The sequence below is a fragment of the Colobus angolensis genome, unplaced genomic scaffold (genome assembly GCF_000951035.1).
Source record: "Colobus angolensis palliatus isolate OR3802 unplaced genomic scaffold, Cang.pa_1.0 Scaffold156, whole genome shotgun sequence".
NCBI classification, from domain to species: Eukaryota; Metazoa; Chordata; class Mammalia; order Primates; family Cercopithecidae; genus Colobus; species Colobus angolensis.
Window position 1 is genome coordinate 114,101 of NW_012114666.1, and position 18,620 is coordinate 132,720.

At 43.0% G+C, this 18,620-nt stretch overlaps 1 protein-coding gene across 5 annotated transcripts in view; it reads right to left on the reverse strand.

The window, feature by feature from the left end:
- Positions 1 to 232: 232 nt before the first annotated feature.
- STX16 (syntaxin 16) overlaps positions 233 to 18,620 on the reverse strand; it is a 28,239-nt gene continuing 9,851 nt past the window's right edge. For all 5 annotated transcript variants that reach the window (XM_011936669.1, XM_011936668.1, XM_011936667.1 and 2 more), the window contains 7 exons: positions 11,180 to 11,287; positions 10,646 to 10,786; positions 9,312 to 9,474; positions 8,166 to 8,257; positions 7,463 to 7,606; positions 5,505 to 5,585; positions 233 to 2,692 (listed from right to left, as the gene is read on the reverse strand). In XM_011936669.1, the coding sequence (XP_011792059.1) occupies positions 2,588 to 2,692; positions 5,505 to 5,585; positions 7,463 to 7,606; positions 8,166 to 8,257; positions 9,312 to 9,474; positions 10,646 to 10,786; positions 11,180 to 11,287 (834 nt within the window). In that variant the 3' untranslated portion in view covers positions 233 to 2,587. The remainder of the gene's footprint in view (positions 2,693 to 5,504; positions 5,586 to 7,462; positions 7,607 to 8,165; positions 8,258 to 9,311; positions 9,475 to 10,645; positions 10,787 to 11,179; positions 11,288 to 18,620) is intronic.

An 18,620-nucleotide genomic window follows, 5' to 3' on the forward strand; every position in this document is an offset into this window, starting at 1 on the left:
ATTCTTTTCCTCAAATGCTACTGATCTCTCCCCAGGTACAGGCTCAACAGAGAAATACAGTGGACCCCAAGCAGTCAGCACACAGGCCCGGGGCCAGCTCCAGGCTGGGTCTGTCTCTCTCCCACCTTGGGAAACCAGTTACAGCACCAGTGCCCTGGCTTCAGGTGGCGAGGGACAGCTCTCCCACCCAGACGGGATCCTTAATAATTTTTTTTTTTTTTTTTTTTTTTTAAGACGGAGTCTCACTCTGTCACCCAGGCTGGAGTGCAGTGGTGTGATCTCGGCTCACGACAACCTCTGCCTCCCGGTTCAAGCGATTCTCCTGCCTCAGCCTCCCGCGTAGCTGGGATTACAGGCGTGTCCCACCACACCCAGCTAATTTTTGTATTTTTAGTAGAGATGGGGTTTCACCATGTTGGCTAGGCTGGTCTTGAACTCCTGACCTCATGATCCGCCTGCCTTGGCCTCCCAAAGGCTGGGATTACAGGCGTGAGCCACTGCGCCAGCCCCTCCTTAAAACAATTTCTAATCAGATCCATTATTTTACCCAAATGGGTTGAGGGGACAAAAACCAACCCTCATCCCCCTATTTGGTGAAAATAAATATAAATAAATGATGATCTTCTCTTAAAGGCTCATTTTCCTTCACGGGTTTGTAGGACTCAGCACTTTAAAAAGCTTGAACAGGAATCCGGTATTGCCACTGTCAACTGTTTTTGAGGCAGGTTCCCTAATTTGGACAGCCCCACTCTTCCCAAGAGCAGCAGATCTAATTTGGAACGTCTCAACCATGGGTTAAAATCAGCCGGGATGAAAGGACACCTGCAGTGACTCTCAACCGCTGTGAAGAGTCTCACATTGCAGGCCCGACTGATGAGGTGCTGGCTTCTTTTTCCCCAGCCCTCTTTCCTAAACAATGCTTGTCATGGAATACCAGGTCTGCTTCCTGAAATGCCAGGGTCCCTCTAGGTCCTTACCATTCCACAGCCACATCAGTAATAAGAAAACCAGTGGCTACCTGGAGGTGGCACCAACTTGGAAAGGGAAGGCTGGGCAGGGGTTTGGATGTTAAGCCCATGAGCTGTTTGGACAACTTCAGTCTCTGGAATTGAGTTCAAATTTCTGTAAACAACTTCAAAGTCAATTCTAGAGAGACATTTTATGTGACTGGTCCAAATAAAACACATTTAATGAGGTCATATTCTTCTTAAACTTTTTAAGAGAAGCAAAAACAATGGAAAAGCCATTAAAATTTACACAAAGACCATTAAAACTCTACTGGTGTCAACTAAAACAAGGCTAATAAAACATGAACAACTTCAAAGTTACCATCACTTTCCACACTGTTCTACAGTTATAGGAATATATTCAAGCACCATATTGATAATAGGTAGGTAAACGACAAAGTCCTACTTTGGCGATCTAACCCACGCTCACACAAACGAGGAGCTTCCTAGTCAAGATGTGCCCAGTCCTTGGCAACGTGCCTGCTTCCTGGGCATTGCTCAGCGGCAATGGAACAGCCGATAAATCAAATCGCTGGTGGAATATTTTACTTTGAAATGGAGTGATGTTTGGTTAATAATCTGAGATCCACTAATCCTAAATGGGGTGACCCATTTAAAATGGCCTCTGTGTAAATTCACAGTTCATTAAACAGAGTCTGGTTTGCACAGGGCATTATGTAGTTAGTATATAAGCCACGGATTGAGCAAGGATGGCTGGGGATACCCACGGGGACACACTGGCTGAGTCTGGTGGCTTTCGTAACACTGTCAAGCTTTCTTTTAATGTGAGATTCATTTAAATCACTAACTTAAATGTAGGTGGTTTTGCTTAGTAACCCCTTTCGGTTTACAGTAGAAAATGCAGTGCAAACATTTTAAATGAGGAATATTCCATTTACAATTAATTTAAACTTACGAAGCTGTTTCAACTGGCCTATCTAAATGTGTTAATTAACATCAATGATGGTTTCTTATTTTTCACACTTTGTTACTCTGATCATTAACAGTGATGGAAAAGCTAAATTAAGTTAATGGGTAACGGATTATAAATTCTTAAAGGACTTCTTAGTTTGTTTTCAACTGGAAAATATATAGAGAAAGATGAAGAGGCATCTTGGCCTCTACTCATCAATTTTTGGTAACAAATTTCTTAAAAACCAGATGGTTTAAAGAAAATTTTTCCAAAAATTATTTTAACATTCTGCTCAGACATGGCTGCTAAAAAAATAGCATATACACATATAATACTGAACAGCTTCTGCAGTGCCTGTAAACTCTCAGCTCATTTTCTCTTTCTAAAAAAAATATATATATTATAACTGATCACAGAACTCAATCTCTATTGTGCAGCAGTACCAAAGGTCCTTAAATTCTCAACAATGAAGGAAAAACAAAAACCCATTCCCCGGACCGCTTGAGCAGGACTAGGGGAGGAGGAGTCCGCGGATGGAAAGGTTCGCTGCCCGGACGCCCTCGCATTCCTCGAGGCCGCACCTCTGTGGGCAGCTGGCGGGGCGCAGGCCAAGCCCCTCACACCCGGGAGATCCACACGTGTGGCACACACGAAAACCCAATGCCACTTATCGAGACTTCACGCCAACGAGGACAACAATGAGTACAATGATGATGACAAATAATATTAAAATCACAAGCATCTTCCGATTCTTCTTTTGATACTGTTCTGCCTACAAAAAGAGGAGGGAAAAAAGGCCGTCATTTTCCCCAAAATCCCAGATCAGGTCCCACTTGTTTCCAGAATGAGGCTTCCAGATCTCTCTGCACAGTGACTGAGGTCTCTGCTACAGGCTACATGATTGTAATCCCTCCATCAATCCCAGGGAATTCAATCACCAGGAGTGGAAGAGCCCCATGATCCCGGAGCTGCTTATTTACCCTGGACGTGGAAATGGACTTGTTGGAAACCTACTACTAAGACAAAGGCTGACAGGGAAGTGAAAGCTCATGCTTCCAGGTACAGCTGGGCGTGCTTCTCCCTGCCTCTCCTCCTACAGGCCGTGGCAAGCGCCCCTGCAGCAAGGGCCGCCTGTTCCTGTTCCGTGTTCTTGAAGCGAAGGCACAGTTCCTTCACCGCGGAAGGAAACAACGGGCTGGAGGACCGTAGCTGGCAGGTAGGCAACAGATGCCCCAAAGAGGCCCCATTTCAACCTCCCCTGAATTTGGAAACAAGAACTCATCGTTTGAAATAAAAACACATGTGTGCCCCATGGATGTCATATGCATAAAGATCCCTCTGAGGCGCATCCTCCCAGTGCCGCTAACAATACAGAGAAGGAGCTCTTCAAACTCGATCTGGGGACCAGGCCTCACCCTGCACATCTCTTCACCCGAACACCGCATCCTGGAAGCTCGGCAGGAGGGCGGGAACTCCACCATGCCCGGTGGAGAAATGCCAAAGGGCCCTGCCTGGCTGGTGAAAGACACACAGCACTGAGAAAGGAGAGCCAGAGGACAGCAGAGTTCAGAGGGCGCCGGGAGGCACGTCCAGAGAGAGCATGCGCTGCCTCTTCCAGACCCTGCTATGGCACAGGAGGGAGGAGGAGACAGTGGGAAGGCAGCCCTGGCGAGAATGGCGATCACTCCTGCTCCACCCCCTGCGGTGGGCTTGTTCCCTGAGCCTGCCCGCCCACCTGGAGGAGCCCCTCATCCACCAGGAGGAAACATCACGCAGGGAAGAGCACCGGAGAGTCCGGTCATGGGGAGCAGCTCCCGACGCTCAATCACCCTTAGACTAGCCAACTGCCGAGCACGCGGCCAGTCGCGCGTGCCTACAGCCTTGTGGCTGGAGGGAAGATGGAGCACGCTGACTTTTCTAATAAGTAACCCAGAACACCAGGGAAGCCAGTACTAAATAATATACTGTAAAACCTCTCAAAATGATTTATAAAGTAGAATCTAAAACAAAATTTTTAGTTCCCACTAGATTTGCTCACTCCCGCAGAGAAAGCTTTTCCTTTTATCTGTGTTATATTACAAAACATATTTCACTAGTTTTTATTTAAGAAACTTCAAAACCAATGCATAATTCAGCAGCACATCAGAACCTGGGTATTACAGGGTGAGAAACTAAAGTTAGTTTTCACTTTTAATAGACAGGGCTTGGCAGTCAAATTAATCTAAATGCTTAAAAAACCCCTGCATAGACGAGGTCAGACTTCTCTTCCCCACCATAGGCTGGAGTCTCATATCCACCCACACGTGGCAACAAGGCCCCTGATGAGACAGCTCAGGGCTTCTGGTTAGACTGGTGCAAGGGCTGACTTTTTGTAAACCCAATACTGCTGTTAGACGGGGTGATCTCTGGTATAGGAAGTGACTGATTTTAGAAAAATGGTAGCGTAGTCCAATAGTGAAATGGCAAAACACTCATTATATGGCTAGAAACTCCACTGAGTCCCAAAGATACAAGGAAATGGATATTACTTAATTTGTGAAGTATTGTTATATTCCTTTTAAAGAAAATATGTAACCAATTATATATGGGAGTCTCCAGCAGTTTATGCATGTTTCTCATAACTGATGAGATTCCTAAGATGCTTTCCATCTATTTTTTTAAAAGAAAGAGTATCATAAAAAACATCCCTGAGGCCGGGCGCGGTGGCTCACGCCAGTAATCCCAGCACCTTGGGAGGCTGAGGTGGGCGGATCATAAGGTCAAGAGATCGAGACCATCTTGGCTAACATGGTGAAACTCCATCTCTACAAAAAATACAAAAAACTAGCCGGGCGAGGTGGCGGGCGCCTGTAGTCCCAGCTACTAGGGAGGCTGAGGCAGGAGAATGGCGTGAACCCGGGAGGCGGAGCTTGCAGTGAGCCGAGATCTCGCCACTGCACTCCAGCCTGGGCGACAGAGGGAGACTCCGTCTCAAAAAAAAAAAAAAAACACAAAAACATCGCTGGAACAGCTGCCTTATTAGCACAGAATGAAAGAATTACTACTCTACTGTGACTTCGACAAATTTCTCTTTTCTCAAGGTAATATACAGATATGCTGTGATAATTAAAGAGAAAATTAGATTTTTATCTTCTCCAGAATGATTGTCCACGAGCAATTCATCAGAAACGTGTCACAACAAGAGAGGCCCAAGTCAGCAGCAACAAGCAGACAGATTTTCAAAACATATTTTAGCAAATGCCCAACTGATTTCCTAAAATGAGAAGCATCAAAAAAGAATGAAATATTTTCTAAAAGGAAGAACTCCAATTCCTTTAGAATTTACTGTCACAAAAAGGAGTTCTGGGCAATTTTGGATTTAAGTGTGAGATACACCTGGAATCATTAACTACAATAAAACGGCAACAGACTCCACAACTGGCTTTAAATGAAATGACGAATCCCTTTTTACACTACTGTATTGAGAGTGGAAACACAAACAAGAACGCTGAAGATAGTTATGGTGGAAGAGAACCTTCTTACCAATTCTTGATTATTTGAAAGTAGTTCCTAAAATTCCCAACTTTTGAAAGACATGTTATTACCTTGTGAAGCTGTTTCAAGCCATCTTCGGTTTTGATACAGGACTGTTCAACGTTATAGTCAATTCTATCAAGGACTGTACCCTAGGTAATAAATAACAGTTACAGACAATCAACAATGGCAACTGTGAAAATTGAACGTCAAAAATGAGATATGCAAATTACAGACATCGGCATCCATAAGATGCTATTGTCTTTCCCTGTGTGCTGCAGGTACACACGGAGGGCTCTGGAGCTCACCCTCAAGCAGCGTCAGGAGCTTGATGGCAGAGTGCTGGTTACTGCCATCGCGTCTAGCTCACGAGAAAGAAGTACTGACAGATTGAGGTTTCCTTATTAGTTTCAGCTACCATAGAATATGCCATCCTCAGACTTGCTGGGGCCTTAAAAAATATATGGTTCAGTGGACAGAGGCTCTGACCAGCACAGAAGCTCTGTGCCCCTTTGCTGTCTACATACTTGGATTCAAGCAAGCAGAGAACACCAGGTAAGCTCGACCATGTTATGAGTAGACCTGCAAATTGACTATCATGTCTATAAACGTGGATACACATCTCTATGGGTCAGAGCAGAAAATGGTAAACTCCAGTCTACCACCTAAAATTAAAAATGTGGACTCAAGGGGAAGATGTTTAATTGTTTAATCTCTTAATACAAATTAGAAGAAGTGGACACTGGGCTATGAGGAAGAACAGAGCTTTTATTGGAAACATGTTGGATTAGAAGAGATAGCAGTTCACTGGGAACCGCTGGAGTAATTAATGTAACTGGATCTTCCAGAGCCTGAACACTCCATTCTGCAGTTGGTTTCAGGGGGATCAGGACCCAAATCCCTGCTGGCAAGATAATAAAATGCCCTAATCAGATTTTAACAGTGACCAACAATTTAATTCTACTTGAAAGCTAGTGGTTCCAATCGCCATTACACAATAACCTGCCAAAATTAGAAGGGAAATCTTCTATATCATCAGAATCATTGCTGAGCTTGGTCAGAGTCAACACGGTCTCTATAGTAGGGTGCTCACATGAGTACCCTCGAGGCATGGGAAGAGAATATTAGAACTTCTATTTATTTTTTATCAAAAAAAGATTTATTAATATTCTTATAGGGAATGACAGTAGCCTATGTATATAATTTGTAAATACACACATCTTCAGGCTGAGTATCCCTTATCTGAAACGCTTGAGACCAGAATTATTTTGGATTGGGGACTTTTTTTAGATTTTGGAATATTTGCATACACACAATGAGATATTCTGGATGGGACCCAAGTCTAAACACAAAATTCATTAATATTTCATATACCTTATATACATGGCTTGAAAGGAATTTTATACTATATATATATATGTGTGTGTGTGTGTATATATATATATATATATATATATATTTTGAGACAGTTTCACTCTTATTGCCCAGGCTGGAGTGCAATGGTGCAATCTCGGCTCACTGCAACCTCCACCTCCCAGGTTCAAGCAATTGTCCTATCTCAGCCTCCCGAGTAGCTGGGATTACAGGCACCTGCCACCATGCCCAGCTAATTTTTTTGTATTTTTAGCAGAGACAGGGTTTCACCATGTTGACCGGGCTGGTCTCGAACTGCTGACCTCAGGTGATCCACCTGCCTCACCCTCCCAAAGTGCTGGGATTACAGGTGTGAGCCACCGCACTAGGCCACAATATTTTTACTAGTTTTGTGCATAAAACGAAGTTTTGACTGCAACCTGTCACATGAGGTCTAGTGTAGGAATTTTCCACTTGTGGCATCATATCAACACTCAAAAAGTTTCGAATTCTGGAGCATTCTGAACTTCATATTTTCTGATTAGGGATGCTATGTATATATTCATAAACATATAAAACGACAGGTGCACACACACATGTTGGGGGAATTGGCTCCAAAGAAGGAACAGATAGTATGGCAGGAAAACCTATTCACGAGGAAGGCCAGCTCACATACCTGTTCTACAATCATCGCTCCTAAGTCCCTGAATATTTCATTCAGGTCAGAAATGGATTGTACAATCTGGCGAATCTCTCGTTCCCGCTCTTCCACCATCAGTGTGTTCTGCTCCACCAGAACTAACTGGTCATCTGTAAAACCCTAGCAAAATAGTGCACAATTTGTTGGATAGATTGTTTTCCCCTTTCAGGAAAGCTATGGTGTACTTGTTTAGATATAATTTAAATATAAAGACAATAATTTAAAGAAAATGAATTCTGAAAATATTTCTACAAAGCACATAAATAATAAGCAAGCACTTATTTTTCCCTAACAGGAAAGATTCAAACTCCTTAAGCCAGCAGGATCTAAAGCTCTGAGGCCATAGCAGGGAAGACAGAAGCCCACGTCTGTAACTCTGCAAGCACAGATAAACAAAACCCCTGGGATAGCCCTCTACTTCTCTGGGCTCTTCCTAAGAAGGCAGGGTGTTGACCACTTTCCCAAAGGCTCTGGAAAGCAGATTACAAGTCTCTCTGTGGCCTTTGGAAAGGAAGAAACAGTATGGCTGTTCTTCCACCTGCTGCAAAAACAACTTGATGAATATACAAGTCAACTCTACCAATCCACTGACACTGTACAGAAGTTCGAGGTCTAGGAGGACAGAGCAGCAGAATGGGGTGCACAGACACAGCAATCAGCTTTGCAGCCACTCACATACCCGATGGTAAAGAGTATGATCGTCTCCATCATCCATGAGTGGTACTGATGTGTCGAAAAAATGCTGGGATCTTTCCTCTCGATTCTTCATGCCTATCACAGATAGGAATTCATTTTACTTGAATATGTAGACCATCCTGGGTATTGCTCTACCATTAAAAGGGGGAATTCTAGAGTAAACTCCAACAGTCAAAATTGAGATATTCTTAGCCGCTTTAAAGAAGCCTAACTCCAATGGGGGTGGAGGGAGAGTAAAGGATTACAAACATACAATATGCAGGCATTTGGGATTATTCAAGACAAAGTCACAGTGTAAATGTGCACAATTCACTTGATGCCAAGACAAAAATGACACAACCATCTGAGAATTTCTAAGTGAAACAGAAATATTTAATTTAACTGCTGTTACAAAACATTAAAAAAATCAGTATTTCTCTCTAGAAGCATCTCTAATAAGAATTCCATATGGCCCTAATCAAATTTTGGAAGTAATAAAATTAAAATACAAATGTGCCAGTTGTCAGAGGGAGGGCAAACTGAAGTTTTTTTTTGGAGTATGTGGGGACTTTATTGATTACAATGGCAATTTAAAAAAAACCCAGTTTACAGGGTGATAAGAATAAGAAGAGAGCTGAAATCTGGCTTTGCACTATTTGGGAAGGAAAGGTCTGTTGGGTGAAACCCACGGTGCCAGCAGAGGAAGTGTTTCAAGAACCCTGGGGAGGGTTTCTCAGGTGCTCTCTAGCACTTTGGTTGTTATGCAAATATGTGGCTTTTGGTAATAACAACTGCTTTTTACCTATTGAAGAGCAGCTCTCCCAAACCCCAACATCCAGAAAACAACAGGTTTTTAAAATGTGCTTGATTTTCAAATTCTTGCAGCTTGACACAGAACAAATTTTGTTTGCTGAGATGCTGAACTATCTTGGTGCCCTCCCCCAGCCTTGGTCAGTACCCCACGCTGTGCCTTCATTCCAAGCCAGGGTTTCACATGAGGAGGAGGCTTCCCTTTATTGCATAAGGTGTGAACGTGTTCAAAAGGTAACAATGAAAGGTATTGGACTAAATGAAAAATTAGTCGCAAAAAAGAAAACATAAAGTGCTTTTCTTACTCAAAATTCCTTCACTAGGCCCGGGCAGCACTCACGTTTGAGGTAGCCCGACTGTGCGTGCCGGAAGCTGGTGGAGAGTTCCTGCAGGGCCTGCGCCAGCGAGGCCACCACGTTCCCAAGCAGCCGCCCCTCCTGCTCGGAGCAGGCCCGGGCCCGGCTCGGCAGGGCCTGCACGGCACGCTGGCACCTGTGGAAGAGCTAAGAGAACAAGCCCGAGGCTCAGGGTAAGCCTGGGAGAGAAGCCCCTCTGCTAACACTGCCATCATCACAAGCCAGAGTGAGAAGTGAGAGGCTCTGTTCACTCAGGCTGGTTTAGAGAAAGGTGAACAGATAAAAGGAATCTGCGGCTTAATTTATACACACAGAAAGATTTCACTAGATTTCAGCTCCTGCCGTGTAAGGCCTGCTGTGTGCCCAGCTGCTCACATATCACGTTAGACAGGCTGAGTATCCCTCATCCGAAATGCTTGGGATCGACAATGTTTAGGATTTCAAATTTTGGGAGATTTTGGAATATTTGCAGAATACCTACTAGTTGGGTACCCCAATCTGAAAATTCGAAATCCAAAATGCTCCAATGAGCATTTCCTTTGAGTGTCATATTAGCACTCAAAAAAAAAGTTTCAAATTTTGGAGCATTTTGGATTTCAGATTTTCAGATTAGGAATGTTCAACCTGTATTATCATATATCATATTATTATTGCATTCCTCTCATTTAATCCCTAACAAGCATCCTATGAGGATGGTACTATTATTATTAGTCCCATTTTACAGATGAGAACACTAGAGTCAGAGGGATTAAATGAGAATCATGTAACTGTTAAACTGGTAAGAGTCAGGTTTCAAACATTCCAGCACCCCAGGGCTTTTCTCAAAGCACCATACTCCTCTGATAATTAGCACCCAGGAGACTTAAGTAAAAAACGTAAACACTGAAGTTTAAACACTAGTCCTATTATTTTAAAATTAATCAAATTTAGTATTTTATAAAAATTTTTTCTATGATACTAAGTTGTTTTTTCAACTATGAGGACTATATTTTAGCATTAAAATTTCTTACCATTAGTATACGATATTAGCTATACATTTTAAAATCAAAAGATTGAACTCGATAATGTTTGAAATTTCATATTTACTTTATCAGTCCACAGTAGTATCTGCCAACAATTGAAAAACAGTCCCCACACCTCCAAGGCCTCACAGGTACCTACGCTGACAGTTGGAGGACTTCAGGGCCTATTGAGGTCCCTTTGAGACCTTCGGGTTAGGAAATGAACTCCAGGAGACTGATTCTGAGTAACACTCTAGTTTCTGAGACTGCCATGAGAAGGCTCACTGGTTTCCCCAGGACTCACTTGCACTCCTCACCTGAGTGATCTCTTGGGTAGTTATCTCAATGGCATGTTCCTCTTCACTGCTGTCATCCAGGGTGGGTCTGTTCAAATGCTTGTCATGAAGGCTGGCCAATTCTTTCATCTTCTGCTTAATCCGGCCAACATCATACTGAATCTAAGCAAATGAAGTCACAGAACTCCACTGATGCCAGGCAGGCTACTGGTCTGCCTCCGAGACAATCAGCTACACTCAGCATACAGAATTCGGTCTTCAGCAAACTTGTTGGCTTGCTGATGTGTGAGCAGCTTTAATTCAAATTACCAGAAAATCACATAGCATTCTTCCTTGTTGCATGGTTTTCCATTTATTCCTATAATTCAGGTAGTGACTACCAGTGTTAAAACTAAAGCTAAAATCATTAACACACACACAGACAACTTAACCTAAAGTATTTCTAGAAATACACATTCAAGTGTGGCCAAATTCGTTTATGTGACAGATATCTTAAAATACGTTGTCATAATTACTTAAAAAAACAAGATGGTATGAAACTAACATGCAACTTACTTCATCCACTCCATCCACCCATTTAGGAGGTGACCGTTTTGTCACACCAATTGCTGCTTCTGGATCTAAGCTGATGCCTGACACAAGTGCCATACGGTCATCAGCAAGCTACAGGAAAGTAAAGGGACAGGAAAAAAATTATTCCAATCCAATTTAAATACAAATACTCTTACTCTCTCTTAAATGTTGCTCCCTGAAAAGATACAGAAAGGAGTGAATGTTTACTCTCTCTTAAATGTCGCTCCCTGAAAATATATAGAAAGGAGTGAATGCACTTGCCTGTATTATAAACTTGCTTTTGATAACTGCTAGGATTTGGATTGTTCTCCTATCTTTTCATGCACCAGCTCTTAATTTCCTTGGACATACTTGAGAACGTGAATTTGACTTGATCTGGCTATAGAAATGTAATGAAAAAGTCAACAATAGATCCTTAAAATAAATACCTCTTAGTACTAGTACTGTGATAGAACGGCAAGAACCACAATGATTCGTGTGATCAGTTACAAGTGGAAAAAAAAACAAAACCAGGTAGTAAATGAAACAACTACAAAATGTTCAATAGTAGCAACGTTTACTTAAATACGCTTAGCTTATTTTGGAAAGAGGGCTGATCCAGTTATCTCAGTCACACAGTCATTAACCATGTGTTAAGATGTGTGAAACAACTGCCTAAAACTGCTAGCAAATTATCTACCATTTGGCAAAAGCAGTCCTTAAGATCTCAATGCAATCTTACACTGTCATTTCTTTTCTTCAGTTAAATGTCCACAGGCAACATTTCCCCTTATTTTGAAATGATATCGATGGTTCTTGTTTATTTTAACTATATAAGACACTGCCGTAGAAAGCTTTTAAGAATGGGAGGGAAATCGTGTGGATGTGGTGGCTCACGTCTGTAATCCCAGCACTTTGGGAGGCCCAGGCGATCACCTGAGGTCAGCAGTTTAAGAGTAGCCTGGCCAAAATGGTGAAAACCATTCTCTACTAAAAATACAAAACTTAACTGGGCATGGTGGCTTACACCTGTAATCCCAGCTACTCGGGAGGCCGAGAAGGAGAATTGCTTGAACCCAGGAGGTGAAGGTTGCAGTGAGCCATGATTGTACCATTGTACCATCGCACTCCAGCCTGGGCAACAAGAGCAAAACTGTCTTTAAAAAAAAAAAAAAAGAAAGAAAAAGAAAAAGAAAAAAACGGGGAGGGAAATCATGGGTTTGGCATGGTTAAGCTGTTTTCTTGCCTACAGGCAGTGAATTGGTTGAAAAGCTCTTGAGGTGCCCTCCAGAGCTCAGAATTTTTAAATGCCAATTTCAAAAGATCCAAATGATGATCAAAGTATAATGGAAAATAATCTATAAAAGTCCTTTATAGATAATACTTTGGAAATTTTCTAAATCACACTGTAGAGTTGGGTGAAAAATTCATACTGCTTTTCTTCCCTCTTCCTTGCATTTATCTACATTTATTTTTTCATTCATTAAATACTTATTTGCTCTTCTAATAATAAAGGAACAAGACAAAAATTTAAAATCCACAGATGAAGGGGGAAAAATGTCATATAAAGAAAAACTTAAGATTAAAAGAACACTTCAAGTAATAGGCCCTAAATCCTAAAGAGTTCACAGTAAAATTCTTAAAAGCAAACTGGTATCTTCACCACCAACCTCCCTGCACACCCCGGGGTGGTTCTGCCACCATCTGCTTCAGGCTTTCTGTGTGCTCTGGGGCATGTGTCACTCAGGGAGCGCATCTTGGGCAATGACCATGCTGGACGGACCAGGCCCCATTCACTAATCCCAGTGCATCCAGGAGCCGTGATTAAGCCCATCGGGGCTCCAGCACGGCAGGGATGCTGCAGGGCCAGTGTCATTTCTTAAACAAATGGTGTGTCATCCAAACCCGTACTGTTTCGGGCTCCCAGGCCGTGAAGTGGTCATTCTCCACCACCACCACGTTGTTTGGTTTTAGGCGTTCACCAATAGGAATTTTACATTCTTGACATTATTTCAATCCTCACAAAAACTAGGTGAGCTAGAAACTATTATTCTAACCTATAAATATGGAAATTGAAACTCAGAAAAGTCGCTTGCCCAAGGTCACAGAGTTATTATGTGAGAGACTGAAACCTGGGTCGGCTGACTCCAGAAACCCCTTCCACCCTCAAAGGTGCCAATCACTCCACAGGCCCATGAACTATAACTGCAATTTGCTAAGAAAATGAATCAAGACAAGCCATCAGATTAAAACAACAAAACACAGTAGTTTGATTCATTTCCCACCTACTACACCAGGGACTGTAGGATAGGCCCCCAGTGAGTGACGTAAAGTGTCAGTAAAGATCACCCTGTCTTCCTGACCATCCGTGGACAGAGCGGTGCAGGCCTCACCCTCTACAGCGCAGGCACAGAGGAGGCCAGTGTCAAGCAATCAGAGGAAGACTTGTTTATTCCTCAACAGCTCCTGCTCCAAAGTCACCAAGAGGTACACAACTCTGTGGAAGACATACTGACTAAGAAGCAGGGGGACAAACCAGGCCCAGCTCCCAGCACCTGCCAGCCATACAGCGGGTGCTGTCTATAGTACTGCTGGACTGGAACAGAACTTGAATTCCAGCTGTTTATACAAAGTAAAATCTAAAATTGCTAAAGTACCTCTTCATGGGTCCTAGGTTCTACCACACCAGTTTATTATCAAATCCACTATATTTTATTACTACCCATTTCAATACAGTAATTATTTACAGTGATTTTATAGTTTTCAAACTCACGATCTTACTTTGTACTGTTTTTACTGTTTACAAATACACATTACACTAAAGAAGACAGAGAGATGGTATCTATCTAAATTTACCTGCTTTGGGATTAGCATCATTTTACCCAAAACAACAAATTATAAACCACATTATGAAAAGTCAGTTGAAGTGAATACAACTCTTTGAAATAGTACTTGATTTTATGCATGTGTTCCCCCCAAATTAGATGTAAATCAAAAGTGGGGAGAACACACTCTTTGTTAAGGGTCCTAAGGAAGCTTGTTAATTAAGAGATCCCTACATGAAGGGCACGGATGCCAGCCCGCTCAGCTGGTACTAGCTTTCCCACACACTGTATCAGGGTTTTGCCAGTAAGATAGAACAGCTGATTCTTTGGGAGCGAAAACTTTAAATAGCGAATAATTTGTCTCTTTTATGACACAGTCTATAGCTATAGTTCATTATGATAAAGAAACACCGCCCTACTGAGAAGAAGTGTGTCATTTCTTTTATCAGTATGGATTTATAATGTGTATCACAGTATGTACTATTAAAAAACAAGACAGTATGTTTTAGGAAGGGAAAACAATTGTTGAAGATAAGCGTCAACTATTTGAAATGGGAACAAATATGGACATAAAAAATTTTTATGTGCAAAATAAGCACCCTTTTAATTTCAGAAACCTCACTTCCCATTTAAAAACATGTCTTCTTATTTGTTGAAGATCTAGCACATATATCAATTTTCAAGCTGTCATCCTATTTCATACAGATCTTAAAAAATGGCCAGATTTCTAATTCTCTTTACTTACCCCTGCTGAATTTCAACATGGTGGCCCCTCTAAATATATGATGTTGGTTACTAAAGCTTTTTTAAAAATAAATTTGTGCGGCCAGGCGTGGTGGCTCACGCCGGTAATCCCAGCACTTTGGGAGGCAGAGGCAGGCAGATCACCTGAGGTTGGGAGTTCGAGACCAGCCTGGCCAGCATGGTGAAACCCCGTCTCTATTGAAAATGCAAAAATTAGCCAGGCGTGGTGGCATGCACCTGTAATCCCAGCTACTCAGGAAGCTGAGGCAGGAGAATCACTTGAACCTGGAAGGCAGAGTTTGCAGTGAGCCGAGATCACGGCAATGCACTCCAGCCTGGGTGACAGAGACTCCGTCTCAAAAAATAATTAATTAATTAATTAATTAATTTGTGCTTCTGAAGTAAAAAAACCTTTCCATATTTTTTAAATAAAAATTGTACTTAAGAGGATTAAGAATTCTTGTCTCTTTGATACGTAGTTCCTCTCTCCAAGAACTACTGGGGTCTGCTACCCTACCCTAACCTAGAGCCATCCTTCCTGAGAGACATGCAGAAAAAATCCAACAGATGTTCAAAACAGCATACCCAATGGCTTTCCTGCTAGTCTCACCAAAGGTATCTTTTGCCTTTGATCCACTTTAGACATTGACATTTGTCCCTTTAAAGAGTACCAGCCAGTGTGGACAAGTTGTCCATCTATGGAAGGAACATACACACTCTCTCTTATAAATCTTGCTGTTCCAGATCTACAGCCCTCCTACTCTTAAAACCCCACCTTTCCCTGAAGACTGATTTAGTGTAGCCTAAGATTACAGAAATAGCAAAGCCTCTGTGGAGACTGGAAAAGTCAGATACACCTCTTCCCCATCTAAAAAAATCAACTAAGCTTAGCCATAACGCATTGGTAATGAGAACAATACTGATAATTCTGGACTGTCTATGGCAATGAACACTTAACAAGTCCAGAAGGGACACTGAAAATCAACAGACTGGCAACTCGTGCTTCCACATGAAACTCTGGGCGCCTGTATGATGAAGTCAGATCACTTTTCTAATAGACAATTAGGCTTAAGAAATCCGAGTTGTTGGAGAAGGGAATAAGCATGTAGATAAAAGTGATGTCAGCACTACATTCTTCTAAACCTGTGATAATTTTAAAATAATGCTTATCTTTTCTGATTATGAAATTAATAAATGGTCAAAATAAACACTTTTAAAATGGTATAGGATGGTGCAGTGGCTCACACCTATAATCCTAGCACTTGGGAGGCCGAGGCGGGTGGATGACTTGAGTTCAGGAGTTCGAGACCAGCCTGGGCAACATGGCAAAACTCCGTCTCTACTAAAAAATACAAAAAAAAAAAAAAACCCAAAACCAAAAATAGCCAGGCATGGTGGCACGCACCTGTAGTCCCAGCTACTCAGGAGGCTGAGGCAGGAGAATCACTTAAAACGGTGAGGCAGAGGTTGCACTGAGCCGAGATTGCACCACTGCACTCTAGCCTGGGTGATAGAGTGAGACTCTGTCTCAAAAAAATAGATAAACAAAAATAAATAGGCCGGGCGCGGTGGCTCAAGCCTGTAATCCCAGCACTTTGGGAGGCCGAGACGGGCGGATCACGAGGTCGGGAGATCGAGACCATCCTGGCTAACATGGTGAAACCCCGTCTCTACTAAAAAATACAAAAAATTAGCCGGGCGAGGTGGCGGGCGCCTGTGGTCCCAGCTACTCGGGAGGCTGAGGCAGGAGAATGGCGCGAACCCGGGAGGCAGAGCTTGCAGTGAGCTGAGATCCAGCCACTGCACTCCAGCCTGGGCGACAGAGCGAGACTCCGTCTCAAAAAAATAAATAAATAAATAAATAAATAAAATGATACAAAAAATATTGAGATAACACTTGAGAATCACATCATCCTGATACTGTTGTCAGTTTCACTGATTTTCCTTTTTTCTCAACTAACATACACACTCTGGGCAGGGAGAAAAAGGAAGGGAGCAATCCGTCCCTCTCTGCCTTCTGTGAGCACTGTCCTGAGCACTGCTACTGACCTGGCCCACGCCGGTCCCAACAACAATCCTTCAGAGGGGCGCCGCTCCCTATTTCACCAACATGGACACTGGGGCCTGGCCCAGGCACTCTCAGATGTGCACCAATCACCCATCCTCCAGGCAGTGTGGTTTGGGGGTTCGATATTTGTATCTTGTGACTTTTAAAATAATTCTTATCTTGAATTTAAAAACTCCCAAACTTGGGAGATTTCTTTGTCATAAGACGGGAAGTAGATTAAAGATAGAGAACAAAGGAGAGGGCCAGACACTTCCCTGGGTAAGAACCAATGGTGGGCTCGGCTTCCTCCTCAGGAATACCTTACTTAGTGTTTTCTGAGAAGGAAAAGTGACATCTCCAGGGGACTCAGGCCAGAGGAGGAGAATGACAATCAAACATGAAGAGACCGCAGGAAGCCCCTGAAGTGGGGCCGTCGATGCCTTCACCCTGGGAGATGCGGGTGATATGCACTCAGGGACATTTGTTCAGGCCTCACCTATAAAGGGGTGGCTACCACCTAATCCACTCCGGAGCTGGGCGTTTACTATTTCCAGAGACGCCAATGTGAGGCCTTGCTTCAGCTTCAAAGAAGCCTCTGGACACTGTCCCCAACCACACCCCCAGCTGCTAGGCCAGTACCTGGCACTTCAGAGTCCTGAACGCACAATCACAGCCAGCTGAGTGAGCCGACAAGAAACGAGTGGAATAAATGAACGAGGTAAATAAAATGTACGTCACGGACAATTGTGGAAGCCACACTTCATGAAAAAGATAATGGTGCTGGACAAAAGAGCAAAAGGGGCAAGTGAAACGCACAAGGAAATGAGGTGGCTGTGGGCACCCGCGATGAGGCAGCAACCTGCATTTCTAACAGCACTGGGGTGCACATGGAGGAGATAGTGCTCTCTACGCAGGGCCTCTGATCACGGGGCATGAAGACTCCCTTTTAAGCCCTTAGAGGTGAAGCATAAGAAAAGCAAAAGGGCGTGCCAAGCTTATGCAGTGAGTAGCCAGTTTCTGGAACTTGCTGCCTGAAAAAGGAAGTAGGAAAGACTGGAAATCGGTCCAGACAGCAGACCCCAAAGTAATTATGACCACTTATGTGCCCCTCCTTGGAACATTATTCAAATGGTTCTTCAACCTAAGTGGTTCTATAATTTGTTACCCTCCCCCGCACCCTATATACTTCCTTTCGAGGTCAGAAGCTCCATATCTTCAAACTGCTCAGCCAATAGCAATATCTATTTTAACTCAGAATGCCTGCTCTCCAAGCCCCCAAGCCTTATCATTTTTAAAGATTGATCAGCAAATCCACCCACGTCCACTGTGCTCCAGAGATCCCTACCTTCACGTGTGTGAGCTGGGCCCTCTCCAGGGCCCAGTGCCCAAGCAGGGAGCTGGTGGTGACGTTCCTGAATGGGAAAGGAAACCCCCACGCAGGCATGACCATGACACCTGGCTCAGTCAGCTACCAGTTAAGTGGGGTTTTTTTTTTAACTAATTGTTTTTAGTGGCAAAGTATACATGCACATGGTTTAAAAATATCCACGCACCCTAAGAAAAGGGCTTGTAATAGAAAGGAAGCTTTCTTCCATCTCAGATGTTTCTTGGGGTGTATCCACTGTTAACAGTTTCTTGTGTATCTTTTCAGGAATTTTTTAAGTACACATAAGCATAAATATGAGTTATTTTTCCTGAAAAAACAAAACAAAAGAAAAAGGAGCAGGCATCCCATTATCCATGCTACTCTGCGCCTGGCTCTTTCCACTCCGCCATGTGTCTGGGCTCATCCCACTGCAGTTCTCATGGATGGGCCTCACCATTTGCC